Source organism: Mytilus edulis, chromosome 1 (genome assembly GCF_963676685.1).
Source record: "Mytilus edulis chromosome 1, xbMytEdul2.2, whole genome shotgun sequence".
NCBI lineage: Eukaryota > Metazoa > Mollusca > Bivalvia > Mytilida > Mytilidae > Mytilus > Mytilus edulis.
The window spans coordinates 118,503,933-118,522,612 of NC_092344.1; the positions used below are offsets into that span (position 1 = coordinate 118,503,933).

Consider the following 18,680-nt stretch of genomic DNA (forward strand, 5'->3'; position numbering starts at 1 on the left):
AATAAACTGCAGCACTGGGTGCAAATGGCAGATCTTTGGGTGTGTCTTTCTAATTTATGCACATTTTTTTTAATACTCGGGCCGATTTAAAGCTTAAAATATTGTATAGACTCCTGTCTATTGTTGTACTTTAGTTGTCTCTTGGTTATTTTTGTCGTCGGGTTGCTGTTTCATTGACGCCTATCCAAAAACCCTTCATGATACCCCATGCATTCAATTTACCACACCAAGACATGGTCCAGAGAAGATAGAATCTTTGTAATCTGTGGGGAATGGTTTTGGAAATGGCAAAAAAACTGGCTGAGGGCGCTATACTTAAATGACTTTTAGGATTAAAGATCGGAGAAAAATGATGGTCAGTGCATATAGAAATAAGAAGATGTGGTATGAGTGCCAATGAGACAACTCTCGATCCAAGTCATAGATTGTAAAAGCAAACCATTATAGGTCAAAGTTATATGTCAAAGTACGGTCTTCAGCACGTATTCTTGGCTCACACCGAACAGCAAGCTATAAAGCGCCTCAAAATGACGTGTAAAACCATTCGAACGGGAAAACCAACGGTCTAATCTATATAGAAACGCTTGACTTGAAGTTATTATAAAGGTAACTGATACTGACGTAGAATTTACGTCATGTATACAGCATTTGGGAGTAAGAGTAATCAATAGTCGGCTCGGAATAAGATTAATGTGTCCGTGTACGGTAAGGTGTACGTGTACTGTCATGTGTCTTCCTGTAGATTACATTGTTAACAAGCATGTTAAAAATCCTATTCAACGTGTCTGTCTTTACAGAACAAATTATGGTTCACATTCATATCTAATTAAACTGATTTCGTCCCGATACGAATGAAATATTCACCACTGGACGTTTATCTCCAATCCCATCATCGACGTACTTGCAACAACTATATATTCCATTTATTTCACTCAAACTAATATCCTAGTTATATATAGGAGTTTTACTATATATAGAAACTTTTAATTCTTTAAATTCAGTCCACCAATACAAGTACTGAAGTTTTGATACTTATATTTATTTATTTCATGAGAGGTGAACGCATACTGTAATTAAAACCTGAAAATACCTTCTTTAATCAAGATAGTTTTTTTAGAATACCTATGCAGTTGGCAAACATAATGAAAGGAGGACAACTCCATCTTCGCTATTCTACAAGTAGTGAGGTGTTTATGTCCCATTTATTTCAAAATCCAATACATTTATATAGCAATGTTAATAACAAATATTTAACACTATGAAATAAGAATGAGCAAATCTTGAAAGATCGTTAATTGGGTGTCTGAACATAATTATTTTCATTTGTCTGAAATTAAACTTAAAAACGGAACAGATAACATAAAAAAGTTTTTTTTTTTAATCGGATCAATACTATAAATGGGCGTTCCCGAACGAAAGATTTTTTTTTTTATTACAAATGAATGTAGTAGATCTGATAAAAAAAGAAGCATACCTTACCTTTATACCCAGCATACAGAATAGTAGTTAAAGAGTTGCGATGGTTCGGAGCAAGCTGTAAATGTACAAGATTGTTGTTTTTAATCAGTAATCGGGTCGACCCAAAGTGTTTTATACATTCTTTTTATTTCAGATTGCTGAGAAATATGCCTTTTTACCTCGAGAGGCTGTCACACGGTTTCTTATGTCATGTTCTGACTGCCAAAAGAGGATGCACTTATCTTCTGCCGACAGTACAAACAACGAATCTGTAAATAGCAGTTTTGTAATTCCCCAGTCACAATATAGCTTTAGGACTACAGAGCATGACAATGAGGCACAGAGTGTACCCATTGTAGACTTCAACATGCCAATTACTCAAACTTACCTCAATCACCTAAAGTACAGAAACCTCCACACAGAAGTTTACAGTGACGAGGTAAGAGTTTATTTTTTGTTTTCATTGTCCGATATTGTTATCCTTGTTTTAAAAAAATCCAATAGGGAACATACTTTACATTATTGTACTACAATAATGATATTGTTATGGCAATCCGACGGAGGTGTACTGATTGATATCATAGTATAGAAACAAGGTTATTCATCAGTCAGCTTGCATATTATCTTTCACTTGTTGTTTGTGTATTTTTGTTCTTGTACAGATATGATGAGACAAACTCTTTCCAGCTGATTCTTTGTCTGTTGAAGCTCACTAACATGATAATTCAGTCTTAGATGCATGATTTTTTTATAAGTTGTTAGTGGCTTTAAACTAGCTGTCAGTTAACTGCGATTACTCTCAGATCTGAGCATAGTGTCTTTTTGTTGTTGGGATGTACAAGTACCCGGCCACGTCCACTTGTATGTTTGTCCATCTGTTGAGTTACGCCTTTTCAACTGATTTTTATAGTTCGTTCTTATGTTGTACTGTTATATCACTGTCCCAGGTAAGGGGGGGATCACGCTAACATGTTTAACCCCGCTTCATTATGTATGTATATGTGCCTGCCCCAAGTCAGGAGCCTGTCATTCAGTGGTTGTCGTTTGTTAATGTGTTACATATTTGTTTTTCGTTTTGTTGTTGTACATAAATAAGGCTGTTAGTTTTCTCGTTTGAATTGTTTTACATTGTCATTTCGGGTCCTTTTATAGTTGACTATGCGGTATGGGTTTTGCTCATTGTTGAAGACCGTACGGTGACCTATAGTTGTTAATTTCTGTGTCATTTTGGTCTCTTGTGGAGAGTTGTCTCATTGGCAATCATACCACATCTTCCTTTTTTTTTATATTAACCCCACTTTGATGTGACTGTCCACATTTTGTGATTTCGTGGCCTTTTATACAAAAATAAAGGATATGTTGTATGATTGTCAATGAGACAGCTATCCATCAAAGTTAAATGAAGTGGATGTTAGCAATGTAAGCTTACTGTAGTTTAGCTCATTGTTGAATCCCGTATCGTGTTAACATTCTTTGGTCTTTTCGCGTTGGCAATCATAGATATTACATCTTCTTATTTTAATATTTCTTACGCGAGAAGTTCACATAGATTTTTTTCTCTCTTTGTGAGCATTTCAGAAACTTGGATTATCTTAAAGGAACAAATAAGGAACATCAGTAAGGTTTTTTTCTTGTATGAATTTCTGTCATTTGGTCTTTTGCGGAGAGTTGTCTCATACCACATCTTCTTTTGTACATTCAAAATTAAAAAAAAAAATCTTTGATTGATTGTTTAATTGTTGTTTTTTTAACGCCACTTTTAAACGCCACATTCATGCTATTTCGTGGCAGTCAGTTTTTATAGGTGGAGGAAGTCGAGTGCACCCGCACGAGCAGGGTTACTGGCTAGTAATTACAGAAGTAGAACAACTTAGACACCTTGGCCAACGACCCCCCCCCCCCCCCCCCCCCAATATTTTGTTTGAAAATTAGCTATATTTTTGTAAGGAAACGTTCAAGTAGAGATTAGGATATACTTAAATGAGATAACAACCTGAAAATAAGTTAATACAAGAAAAGAGTGTCCTAATGATTACTGTTGAACCATACGTCAGTACTATTAAGATAAGATATAGATTTCAGCCCAAATATGACTACAGTAATGAGTTTATGAAGGATGTTGAAGCTTTTGTACAATTTGAACATGTAGGACTTTGACCCAAGATATAAAATAACAATCCACTCATTTTTTTCTAAATTTTCTTGCAGTTTATCTAAAGGATACTGTTGGATAAAACCATTAACACCCCTCCCCACCCTTGAAGTTTAATTCTTGCTCCCTACAGAAACTAAAAAGAGACCTGACAGGAAATGTTTTTGTTTTTCACCAAAAATCACACGTGGGTAAAATGTAAATGAGAAAGCAACCAAATGTCAACATATACTAGAGGGTGGCGTAGAGCCTTCAACAATAGACAGGTGTCTTTACAATATGTCAAGCTGTAAATCGTCCCAAGTCAATAAAAGTTGTGAATACAAACGATCCAATTATACAATAACGAAACCCTCCCACAATGACTTAACAAAGGTAATACTGAATCGGTCAATATGATGGTTATATAAACATGTTTGAACTAAAATCTGACAGCTATATATGGGCGTATCGCATTTGCCATTTTTTTTTTTTTAAATAATTATAAAAATAATAATTTGTATTCGACATATACCCAGGTCCTTCAAGTTAGCTAGCGCATCGAAAACCCATGAAGCTGTTAGTTTTTAAAGTGGTGTTTTAAAGGGTTTTTTCCTCTGTAAATTAGGATATTGAAAAACATTTTTTAACAATTTTTATTTCTAGTTTACTATGACTTTTTTTTTTAATTTTTCATCAATATTATGTGTTAAATTGGGGACTCTGAATGGAGACAATAAATCAATATCCAGGGATTATATATAGGTTGGCCGGGCTATTTTTTCATATGTAATCAGTCTATCAAACTGAATATTGACAGCATAGCTTCAGGATCCATAAAAAATCATGTTATTGGACCTCAAAACTAAATAGCGTTATTTCCCTTTGAATGTCACAGACAGCGGTTAAAAGTGCGCTGTTAATATAGGATATTTATCTTTCAAAATATGAAACTATGCTTTTGAAATCAGTATGCCATATTAGAAGAGGTTTCCGGGCAGTTGCCGACATACTAGTAAAAGTTCAGATATGTATGATACTAAAAAATGAAATAAAATAAGGATAGATATAAAACATAAGTAAATACATAAGGGTGCATAATGATACCTTATACCTCTAAAACAAATGGGAAAAGGGGGGGGGGGGGGGGGGTGATGACATATAGTAAAGTATCTTATATTAAACTAGAGGAGTTAACGCAACCTAAATGATATACATATGATGTTGTAAAAGAATGACACCTGTACTTGTTTATAGTTTTTCCATCTTGTTGATGTAATACTGTGTCAAAACTCTTTAATTCGTCAGCAGCTAGGAGGCAGCTAGCTTCTCGTCAAGTCTTTAAATATAATTTGATGCCTGGATTGGCTCAATAAACTATCAATTTTATTTTTTGTTTTAGATGTAACATTAAGAAAACAAACGTTAAAATATTCACCAGTGAGACCATGGCTAATCAAAAGCATTCATAAAGGGGCTAAGCTGTCAAATTCATGAGCACCGATTTGAATTAAATTATCTTATTCGATTTATAACATACTTAAACGACTATAAAAAAAAAACCAAATAAAACAAACAATTAACGATGCATTATATATAAGAATTTCGTGTGTGTTTTTTTCTTAACGCCATCTAATTAACCATCGAGTTGACCTTCCGAGGACTGTCTACGGTTATTTGACCCTATATAAAAATAAACATACATATAAATAGATAGCGAACTCGTACAGTGGGAAATTGTCTAAATCTGTTTGATTTCATATTATATGTTAAAATAATATGTTAATAATAGTGTTTACCTGTATAAGAATGAGTTTTTGTAGATCGAATCAGTCAATCAAATGGTTTACCCTGGTTTTACTTCCAATGTTGCCATTTTTTTCTTTTACTAACTAAACACGCCTAGTTCATGCGTAATCCACATCTAGCTATGAGGTTCAATTGAAGTTCACATGAAATGTTTTTTTTTTTAATGAGGTCGAATCATTCACCTGCAACTGAATAATTCATTAGCGATGTTTCTTTGCTTTTTTGACAAAACTGAACCAAACTGACTGCTAAAAGCGATATTTGTATTGCACTATGTCACTATCATGCATTAGTATTCCATACTTGTAGCTAGTGCCCCTTTAAAATACAGGAATTTTTGTAATTGACATGGACTGTAAATTTCCACTATGTTGTAGTAACAATTACCTTCTCATAGTTGAGTGAAGATTCAAGGATTGTGTTTTTTTCTAATTTAGTCTTAAATATACTAATCATCAGATGGAGCCGTTTTTGTTCGCATAATCGTTTAATTAATTTTTAAATAGTGATATCCATTTAAAGTACAGTTCTTCATCTTCCGTAGGAACAGGTGTATTTTAAACAAGCTTTCGGTGGATGAATATTTGGTAGTACGAGAAAAACAAAGCTTTTCACATGTATAGATACCATCTGCATGGGGAGTAATATTCGTTCAAAGGGAAGTAACATTCAAAAGCTTCGTGTCGGCAATGAGAGCATTGGATGCATGCATTTCCAGAAGTTACCATCTATGATGGAAATCAGAATGATTGTACACCAACACACTGGATCTTCCTGGGTTATTTGACTTATGTATTAAAGATACAAAATAAAACCTGCATGCATTTGGTTTTTATAGTTTAAAATATTCAACAGCTGTTTCAATTGTGAAATGTTTACAGCATCATATTTACATCACGATATTTCTCTTCTAAATTTCCAGCTTATATTGCCATTTTATAAAATTGAAAATAACTTAATTTGTAAAAAAATTAAAATTTTTATAATTTCTGAAATATCAATTTTCCCATAACAGATTTGATAATACTATACTACTTTTGTAATTCTGTCATTTGTTAGAAGCAAGGAAAGTGTACCATACTATTTTTTTAAAACCTTTTACATTGTATTGTATTGTTAAAAGCACAGTCTTCTTGTAGACTAGAAAATCTGACATCAGAGATTCATTGTTGCAAGATACATGTTTACGCAGACAAAAACCTTCCTCCTGCTAATTATACAACTTATACCTCAGTTGAAAAAATCATTAAAGATTGTTCACATTAAAGAACACATTATGTCATATGATGAAAGAACATTTAATCTTTAATTTATTGGAATCATTGAAATGACTTAATGAGAGATGGTAAACTCGTCTCATATATTTTTCTAAATACCAAAATAAGAAAGGAAAGTTATTTTGAAAAGAAAAAAAAGAGGATTAATATGCAAACTATGCGCATTTAGCACATACTAGGAGAGTTAATTACTTGAGAGTTAACATTGAATACCGTACGCAGTGTCTGATAGAGAGTTAACATTGAATACCGTACGCAGTGTCTGATAGAGAGTTAACATTGAATACCGTACGCAGTGTCTGATAGAGAGTAAACATTGAATACCGTACGCAGTGTCTGATAGAGAGTAAACATTGAATACCGTACGCAGTGTCTGATAGAGAGTTAACATTGAATAGCTTACGCAGTGTCTGATAGAGAGTAAACATTGAATACCGTACGCAGTGTCTGATAGAGAGTAAACATTGAATACCGTACGCAGTGTCTGATAGAGAGTTAACATTGAATACCGTACGCAGTGTCTGATAGAGAGTTAACATTGAATAGCTTACGCAGTGTCTGATAGAGAGTAAACATTGAATACCGTACGCAGTGTCTGATAGAGAGTAAACATTGAATACCGTACGCAGTGTCTGATAGAGAGTAAACATTGAATACCGTACGCAGTGTCTGATAGAGAGTAAACATTGAATACCGTACGCAGTGTCTGATAGAGAGTTAACATTGAATACCGTACGCAGTGTCTGATAGAGAGTTAACATTGAATACCGTACGCAGTGTCTGATAGAGAGTTAACATTGAATACCGTACGCAGTGTCTGATAGAGAGTTAACATTGAATACCGTACGCAGTGTCTGATAGAGAGTTAACATTGAATACCGTACGCAGTGTCTGATAGAGAGTTAACATTGAATACCGTACGCAGTGTCTGATAGAGAGTTAACATTGAATACCGTACGCAGTGTCTGATAGAGAGTTAACATTGAATACCGTACGCAGTGTCTGATAGAGAGTTAACATTGAATACCGTATGCAGTGTCTGATAGAGAGTAAACATTGAATACCGTACGCAGTGTCTGATAGAGAGTAAACATTGAATACCGTACGCAGTGTCTGATAGAGAGTTAACATTGAATACCGTACGCAGTGTCTGATAGAGAGTTAACATTGAATACCGTACGCAGTGTCTGATAGAGAGTTAACATTGAATACCGTACGCAGTGTCTGATAGAGAGTTAACATTGAATACCGTACGCAGTGTCTGATAGAGAGTTAACATTGAATACCGTACGCAGTGTCTGATAGAGAGTAAACATTGAATACCGTACGCAGTGTCTGATAGAGAGTAAACATTGAATACCGTACGCAGTGTCTGATAGAGAGTAAACATTGAATACCGTACGCAGTGTCTGATAGAGAGTAAACATTGAATACCGTACGCAGTGTCTGGTAGAGAGTTAACATTGAATACCGTACGCAGTGTCTGATAGAGAGTTAACATTGAATACCGTACGCAGTGTCTGATAGAGAGTTAACATTGAATACCGTACGCAGTGTCTGATAGAGAGTTAACATTGAATACCGTACGCAGTGTCTGATAGAGAGTTAACATTGAATACCGTACGCAGTGTCTGATAGAGAGTTAACATTGAATACCGTACGCAGTGTCTGATAGAGAGTTAACATTGAATACCGTACGCAGTGTCTGATAGAGAGTTAACATTGAATACCGTACGCAGTGTCTGATAGAGAGTTAACATTGAATACCGTACGCAGTGTCTGATAGAGAGTAAACATTGAATACCGTACGCAGTGTCTGATAGAGAGTTAACATTGAATACCGTACGCAGTGTCTGATAGAGAGTTAACATTGAATACCGTACGCAGTGTCTGATAGAGAGTTAACATTGAATACCGTACGCAGTGTCTGATAGAGAGTTAACATTGAATACCGTACGCAGTGTCTGATAGAGAGTAAACATTGAATACCGTACGCAGTGTCTGATAGAGAGTTAACATTGAATACCGTACGCAGTGTCTGATAGAGAGTTAACATTGAATACCGTACGCAGTGTCTGATAGAGAGTTAACATTGAATACCGTACGCAGTGTCTGATAGAGAGAAACATTTAAATCAACTGTAAATACAAAGATTGATTGATTATTGGTGTTTAAACACCTGTCTATATGTCATATATCATGGCAACCAATTTTATTGGAGTAGTAAGCCGATGTAGCCGTCGAGATTACCGACATTCTCTAGGAAACTTGCAATCAAAAGTCAATTAATATCGGAGTTGAACGCACAATACCAAAGCAGGGTTCGAACTCACAATCTCAATTTTGTTTCTGAGAGTTACCACTCTCAGACGTTAGACTATTCAAAACACTTGGCCATCGACATAGGCATCTTTCATTCTCTTTGATTTTTTTAACTAAATAACTGTCCTTAATTTTTACGTAATCGAAGTTGCTAATGTTATAACTTTCGGTCATTGTTTGTGTATAGTTGTGTATTAATCACTCATATTTCTCTTTCTTATAAATTATATTTAATGTCTGATGCTCTTTGTAAATTGAAAAAAATAATTATAATATTTGGTTTGAGTTCAAAGGAATTGTAAGAAAATAGTTTCGGTCATTCTCATTTTTATTTTTCATTTATTATTGTTCTTCGAATGAATTTAACATGCATGTTTTTTAATTGTTTCACATTTCGTCATGTAGTTACCTTTAACAGTTTTGGGGTTTTGCTCATTGTTGAAGTCCATACAGTGCCATATAATTGTGTAGATCATCATCATGTGATTTTAGGTTGTCTTATTGGAATGTTGTTTTTAGCTTATTTTGACAAAACTGAACCATACTGGCTGCTAAAAGCGAATTGTTATTTCACTATTTGCATTTCATTACTGATTTAAATATGTGCACTTAAAGTCATTTTTACAGAGTTGCAGTTTATATACAACTTTAAAAATGTATAGTTTATATACAGTTTTAGGAATATACAGTTTATATACAGCTTAAGGGACAACATCAAAAGATCAATTTATGATAAAAAAAACTTAAATCAAATAGTTTGAGGGTGTGGGGTTTAAATTGCTGCAAGTTTTGTTTATCCAAAATCGGTTTTACATATATCCATATTGGTCAATCATTTTTTCCCAAATTAAGTTAAGTGGGGGTTGGGGTGGTCAGTGAAAAAACTATGCAAATTAAGTATTTTTTTATCATACATTGAACTTTTTATGTCGTCCTTATATATAGCTTTACAGCTGTACAGTTTATATACAGCTTTACAGCTGTACAGTTTATATACAGCATTACAGATGAACAGTTTATAAAAAAAACCTTTACAGCTGTACAGCTTATATACAGCTTTACAGATGAACAGTTTATATACAGCTTTACAGATGCACAGTTTGTATACACTTTTATAGCTGTACAGTTTACATACACTTTTACAGATGTACAGTTTGTATACACTTAAAAGCTCTACAGTTTTACGCTTTTTCAGATGTACAGTTTGTATGCACTTTTACAGATGTACAGTTTGTATACACTTTTACAGATGTACAGTTTATATACACTTAAAAGCTGTACAGTTTTACGCTTTTTCAGATGTAGTATGTATACACTTTTACAGATGTACAGTTTATATATACAGCTTTACAGATGTACAGTTTATATATACAGCTTTACAGATGTACAGTTTATATACAGCTTTACAAATGTACAGTTTATATACAGCTTAACAAATGTACAGTTTATATACAGCTTTACAAATGTACAGTTTATATACAGCTTTACAAATGTACAGTTTATATACAGCTTTACAAATGTACAGTTTATATACAGCTTTACAAATGTACAGTTTATATACAGCTTTACAAATGTACAGTTTATATACAGCTTTACAAATGTATAGTTTATATACAGCTTTACAGATGTACAGTTGTATACAGCTTTACAGATGAACAGTTTGAATACAGCTTTACAGCCGTACAGTTTGTACACACTTTTTCAGCTGTGCAGTTTGTATACAGCTTTACGGATGTACATTTGATATGTTTAGAACTGTACATCAAGATAACTTAGACTAAATTATCAGTGTAACATGTATATGGAAATCACACGTGACAGAGTATAACGTGATGATACACACATGTCTCCGTGCATCTGTTCCCGTAATAAATGGCAACAGAGGCACTTTACTTTTCCTATTTGTATAATTCTTTAGTACTCATAAACATTGTTAACAAGGAAAAGTACAGAGAAAACCAATGACATACAATAGCTGACGCATTGCTGAGTTTTACATTAAATGGTTTAAATTTATACAAATTAAGACGAATATTCGATGCGGATTATATTTGCACTGTCCGTCTGTGTGTCCGTCAGCAATAGCAGTATTTGTTTTTCACTCGACTTATCTGAAGATTTCAAGATAGAAAGTTTTTGATTTGATATCATTTTTTCACTTTATATTGATAGCGCGTACAAATGTATATCCTCAACATAGTTAATTTCCTTAAATCTAAATTATGGTGAACTGTTACCCTAAATTATGGTGAACTGTTACCCTAAATTATGGTGAACTGTTACCCTAAATTATGGTGAACTGTTACTCGCTCCTCAACTAACTACAATTATTAGGCTTGAACGTTTCTATTTTGCATTAGGAAATTAATCGAAGTATTTATGGAATTTATGTTTCATGATATAAGAGGAGAAAATATTAATTTTGTTTCTACCTTATTACAGGGTGAATGTTAAATGTATACCGCTTACGTTAAAACGGTTTTAAAACATACATATATTTAAATACAAACTGTATAAAACCTTTTTATTAAAAGAGGAATATCTATTTTGGCGTTGACTTTACTGTAAAGGGAATACGAAATGTTCAAATGTCTTGTATTTTCTGCAATCTAATTAAAAACCGATCTCTCATCGCTCCTGTTTCTGATATGTCGCGTGGGAGATCTAACGAAACCGGCTTTGAGGTCACATGTGAGTGAACTAAAAGTCATGAATTTGTAAAGATATGCAAATGAGTTGACGACCTATTAATAAGCCAATCAAAAAAGTTTATGAATTATTTTGACTGACGATTTCGTCGTAAATGAAATGAGTTACATCCCTTTGCCTTACGTTAAACTTCCAAAATCGTGGAAGACTCAATTTCATTGGTCGAAAAAGACACACCTACGAGGTCACTCACATGTGACCTCAAAGCGGGTTTCGTTAGATCTCCCACGCGACATATCAGAAACAGGAGCGATGAGAGATCGGTTTTTAATTAGATTGTATTTTCTGCGTATTGCATATTTAGAGACTTCCAAAAATGATTATGCTTTCGTATTCCCTGTAGGTCTAAATCTGTATATATGTAAATATCAAATGTGTATGTTTCAAAAGGTAAGCTGTATACATTAAATATTCACCATGTAATAAGGTTGAAACAAATTAACCCTTTTCTCCTTCTATATCATGAAAATAGATGCCCGGCATCAAATTTATCAAAAAGTAACATTAAAAATTAAATTACATAAATTATACTGTTCATGCATGTCAATATAATGCCCCAAAAATGCATTGAGAAGAAACATAGTTTTATCTTCTATTAAAAATATTTGGATTTTTTTACTTGTATGTATTATGTTGTTGTTTTTTTGTTTTGTTGATTTATTTTTTTACTTATTTAAACATTACTATGATGAAAATATTTCGATCTAGTTCAAAAAAGAAAGCAATACTTTTTTTTATTTATTTGATTTTTGTTAAGCATTTTTGTTTATCCTGGAAATGATTTCCATTCTATTCATCATACACATTCCATTAACTATATCAATGTTTGAGCGGTGAATACGATAGACGATAGAGTCACTTTGTTCCGTATGAATAATAAATTAAGATGTTTCCATCCAAATATCTTTGACGCGAGTAATATCCAACAACTTATCCACAGACAAAACAACCAAAATCAATACGTGGCGCTGCGGGTCAAATACAGAATAGAATCGTGAAACCCTCTGTGATTTTGTAGCCCTGACTACTGTCAGATCAATACAGAAACAAGTTCGGTTTAGATAAGATTTTTACCTGTTACAAAGGGACACCGTTGGACAAATTCAGGTGTTCTAAATTTACCTGTGTAAAATCGATGTTATTTTAACTGTAAAAGAAAGGTTTGGTGAAAGCGTGTCTTATTTTGTTCTGGAATAATTTAGGAGATTTATTAGAGGATTTCGTTGACACGTCAGAAGTCAAGACAAGAGCTTGATTTCATGTGATTAATGGAACACGATTTATAATGTTAAGAGATTGGAAAGGAGTTCCTTTGGGGGAAATCTTATGTTTTGTTATGGGACTACTGTTGACAGATATAACTATACAAGAACTTACGCCTGGAAATGATATATAAAACATAAATACACTGATAAGGCTATTCTTAAACTAAAAAAAAATCATGTTCAACTCTACATTTTCTTCTGCCAAATCACACTGATGTGTGAATGAAAAAGATGAGAGTAGTAATAGCAACCAAACAATTGAAAATTTGTCGATTCAATGCATAATTATATTTTAAAGTTAAACAAATCTACTACTATTCCCACCATAAAAAAAAACAGAATCCAGTTAAGTTTACAATCTTTTTGGATAGGGAGCCCCGATTGTCGAGTGGTCCAAGCTCATCTACAGTAACACTGAGATTGTTAGTTCGAACAACCCATGACAGGTGTGTTCTACTCCAATCTTAATTAATAAGGATTGCCAATTTTCCTGCAGAAGATTGGTAGTTCTCTCAGCGCACTCGACTCCCTTCAATATAAGTGCCAAAAGTGGCGTTAAACACCAACAATAAATAATTCTTGATAAATCAAAATAATACTAAATTAATTCAATTAATTCAATAAATAAAAATTTGAAATTTCAAATAACGTTTGAATTTGCATTAAAATCTTTATTCAAGTCCTTAGAAATAAGAAGATGTGGTATGAGTGCCAATTAGACAACTCTCCATCCAAGTCACAATGTATAAAAAGTAAACCATTATAGGTCAAAGTAAAACGTTATAGGTAAAAGTGAAACATTATAGGCCTCCAACACGGAGCCTTGGTTCTCACTGAATGACAAACTATAAAGGACTCACAATGTTTCAAACAGGAAAACCGACGTTTTAATCTATAAAAATAAACGAGAAACACTTATGAACGACATCAACAAACGATAACCACCGAACAACAGGTTCAAACAAATGTAGTGGGTTCAAACGATTTAACAGGCGCCAACCTTCACCCTAACATGAAACAGTAGAATAACATTACGACATAGAAAGAGATTCTATAAAACCTTCTATGTTTTTCACGTTTCCAACAAAGATGTGAGTTGAAAAAGTGTATATTTTAAGGATGTTATTTTAATTCTATACCAATAAATATTTCTTGTCCAATCCTTCTTTCTACTTGGATAGAAAGATCTCCATTTAAAGCAGAAGGGAACTGATGTTAGGATTATTGCTCTTTTCTGTATAAAACATTAAAAAGGAAAAAATGAATATGAGTCAGTCTTAAAGATGGTCAAGTGAAAAGTAAAATCTGATGCGATATTCTCCAACTGTTAAATTGACTTTTATATTGAATATAACTATTCGTCTGTGGAAAAGGGGCCAGTATTTAAAAAAAAAATAATACTTATAAACGAACGTTAGAAATATATAGTGTATAGCAAGAATCAGAATCTAAAATATCGATTAATGCCGCCATTTTATACAAAACATGCCTGTATACCAAGTTTGACAGTTTTGTTCATAAATTGCTCTCCCTGTTCTCAATTTCATTAGACAACTGTTAATTTATTATTCCGTTTTATGACATAAATTGTTCTCTATGAGTCAAAAGCTACACATGATAATGAAGTTTGATGACAAAAAAGGTAATATCATGATTCACAAAATGAAATGAGTGCTGAACAAATGATATTTTTAATAGAGCTGGTGATGGAAGCAAAACTCACATTTTTAGGATTGTTTCTTGACCTTGTTTTGACCTTTCCAGTTGTTGTGGTTCCAGAAATGTTTTATCCCAAAAGATTTGTAAAATAAAGCATCACATGATACTTTTTAGCAACTACTGACACGGGCACACGCTGTAATCGTTTATGAGGACCACCATGTGTAGGTGATCGGCGTTAACATGTTTTCAAATAAGTGTACAAAGTTGAATAGACAAACGTAGAAGCTTTTTTTTCTGCATAGACAAAATAACTACTTCCAAAGTTAGCACAGCATTGAGATTATTTGTCGAAATCTACGACTATCAGTAATTTTAAACCATAAATTTGTTAAATAAAATTAAACGCATGGGTTACCCAAATTAATATACGCATGCAAGATGTAGTACATTGCTTGCGCTTATTGGTTTATAAAAGAAAACTACATTTTTTTTGCTAATTGTAACTTGGATGGAGAGTTGTCTCATTGACACTCATACCACCACTCCTTAATTATATCTTTAAAATCAACGTATTTGTAATTATTTTCAAAACAAATGAAAGAAAAATTCTATATGATGCCAGTTTGAAGTTTATGACCTTATCATATATATACGAATGTGTTAATGTAACTTCAATGTTTTCTTATATTAAGGTTTTTATTAAAAGTTTAGTTTCTTTTTATCTCATAAATTAAAATGAACTTTTAAAGTGTCCTATATTTTTAACTTTTATGAAATTTTTGCCTGTAAAATAAAAAGATTGTCATGACGAAGGAATGTCGAAAATAAAATGAAATGTAAAATTGAGAATGGAAATGGGGAATGTGCCAAAGAGACAACAACCCGACCATAGAAAAAAACAACAGCAGAAGGTCACCAACAGGTCTTCAATGTAGCGAAAAATTCCCGCACCCGGAGGCGTCCTTCAGCTGGCCCCTAAACAAATATATACTAGTTCAGTGATAATGAACGCCATACTAATTTCCAAATTGTACACAAGAAACTAAAATTAAAATAATACAAGACTAACAAAGGCCAGAGGCTCCTGACTTGGGACAGGCGCAAACATGCGGCGGGGTTAAACATGTTTGTGAGATCTCAACCCTCCCCCTATACGTTTAGCCAATGTAGAAAAGTAAACGCATAACAATACGCACATTAAAATTCAGTTCAAGAGAAGTCCGAGTCTGATGTCAGAAGATGTAACCAAAGAAAATAAACAAAATGACAATAATACATAAATAACAACAGACTACTTGCAGTTAACTGACATGCCAGCTCCAGACTTCAATTAAACTGACTGAAAGATTATGATTTCATCATATGAACATCAGACACAATCCTTCCCGTTAGGGGTTTAGTATCATACCATCATAACATATATGAGAAAACATAACCCGTGTCATGCCAACAACTGGTTTTTGAATAAATGTGTTTAGTTCCGATGCAAAGACCCTATAAGTGAATTAATATTAATGCCAAAATATGCAATCTTTAATGACCTGACAACAGTATCGTAACTATATCCCTTCTTAATAAGTCTATTCAAAGGTTTTGTTAGTTTTTGAGGTGAATACTGACACCTTTGTGCTTTATAAAGAATATTTCCATAAAAAAATTGGATGTGAAATACCTGAACGTATAAGAAGTCTGCATGTTGAGCTATATTTACGAATGATGTCCTTATACCGATGATAAAATTTAGTAAATGTTTTGACTAGTTTGTGATATCGAAAACCCTGGTGTAATAATTTTTCAGTAATACATAAATTTCTCTCGTTAAAATCTAAAACATTGTTACATACATGAGCGAATCGTACAAGTTGAGATATATAAACACCGTAAGATGGTGACAAGGGAACGTCACCATCTAAAAATGGATAATTAACGATAGGAAATGAAAAATCATCTCTTTTATCATAAATTTTAGTATTCAGCTTTCCGTTAGTGATATAGATATCAAGATCGAGAAACAAATTTTATATCGTGTCATCGTATTTTAGGCACTAAATGGACAATTCCAATTAAAATGCCATATGTGAAAATAAAACGGAAAAGTCAAAAGTCATTGTGATACCTCCCAAAATCAGACCCATCTTATTGGGTCTATATCACACCTTTCAGCAGCATCCGTTGGTGGATTTTGCAGTTAAATATCCAAAACATTGTCAATTTATTTTAGGAAATTTTTCATGTTGGGGTGTACCTTCGAAGGTGGGAAACACAGTTGAACATATATTTATTTCTATATATATGTGTGTAGTTCAAAATGTTCAGAATACCTTTTTTTCTTTGTATGTATACTAGATTATTGTTTCTATGCCCCATTTATGGGCATTATGTTTTCTGGTCTGTGCGTCCGTTCGTTCGTCCGTCTGTCCCGCTTCAGATTAAAGTTTTTGGTCATGGTAGTTTTAGATGAAGTTGAACTTCAATCAACTAGAAACTTAGAGTGCATTTCATTCTAACACAAACGATGAAAACGGCTAAGCGCGCACATGTTTTTATCATTTCTTTCAAACATACGTTTGCAAAGTTTACATACACTTTGACAAACTATACAAACGATAAAAATGCGTCTGCAGTTTGTCGTTTTTTAGTACAAACGCTACATTTGTTTCTTACTTCAACCTGATTAAACGGAATGTTTGTTTTTACGTTTGTAAAAAGTCTGTTTACTAACAGCATGTGCATGCATTATTGAAAGTTCAAACAGGGCCAGTAAAGACTTATTAAACGATGTATTTGTTTCTACTTTTGAAGCGTTTAGAAAACAAGAACAAACGCGACACAAAGTTTACAAAATTTTGGTTAGAATGAAATGCGGCCTAAGTACACACGTTCCCTATGATATGATCTTTTTAATTCTAATGCCAAATAAGAGTTTTGACCCCAAATTCACGGTCCACTGAACATAGAAAATGAAAGTGCGAATGGGGCATCCGTGTACTATGGACAAATTCTTGTTTCTTTTTGTTATTGTATTATAAATGTCCGGTTATATTGTACAAGGCTCCTTGTGAGCCAGTTACCGACCGTGCAAGGGCTGTATAGCCAGTCAAGGTCGTTAAAAACTTCCATTTGTTTGAGCCAATTTAATGGAAATAAAACATCTTCTTCTTCTTATACAAATTTAACCTAACTATCACTATCAATTAAAAATAAATAATAACGTCGACTCGAAACGAAAGTTGAGACGACAACCAGCGGTGGTTCCTGTGGTATCGTGATGCAGTCTGTGAATCTGAATCTTAAAACAAAATTAGAAATTGGAAAAATTTGATTGGTAGATGTTTAACGCCGAATCATTTCAAAAGAATGAAGTTTAAAGGCACCAAAGAGTAATAAAAACAAAAAGAAAATAGTGAAAGTCAACTTAAGTTTTCTAAATTATTACGAGACCAAGAACAAAAGTGAAAACATTCTATTGACAAACAATATCAATAGTAAAATAAAAATTAATAAAAGATCCTAAAAGAATTGCAAAAATGAAAATACCTAAATGGTTATGCAACATTTAAAAAATTTGTTTTACATCACATTTTCATTGTATTAGTAACGGCAACAAGTGACTTATACATAATATTTACTGTATAAACACGGAAAAGAAGTTAATGAATTTATTGTCCTTGTCGCAAATTATAAATTATTAAAAAAAGGAAAAAAATAAGTTGAAAGAGAAGACACTTGATTTTACCCGATTTTCCCCCATTCTCTCAGGAACTGTGTGAGTGTTTTATATAAAATGTCACACTATTCGGCGACAATCAATTATTTATCATCAGAGAAGCTTATCCTCCATCGATTGGAAAAGAATATCTCCTAATCTAAAACTGGTTCCGTTATTTCAAATGATTTAAAACGAAACGTATGTTTTTGTGAAGGGTATTTGTTTCTCCCATTTAATATAAAACAGTTGACAACAGATGCTAGATGTTAAACCACTCTTCCAAAACCACTGTACTTCATTATTTATAACACGAATCGATACGTAGGAAGGTGCCTAGA

At 33.2% G+C, this 18,680-nt stretch overlaps 1 protein-coding gene across 1 annotated transcript in view; it reads left to right on the plus strand.

Moving 5' to 3' along the window:
- Positions 1-18,680, plus strand: part of LOC139502847 (nucleolar protein 4-like) — a 63,276-nt gene that overhangs the window by 21,084 nt on the left and 23,512 nt on the right. The window contains exon 3 of the mRNA XM_071292478.1: positions 1,613-1,897. Coding sequence (XP_071148579.1) covers positions 1,613-1,897 — 285 coding nt within the window. The remainder of the gene's footprint in view (positions 1-1,612; positions 1,898-18,680) is intronic.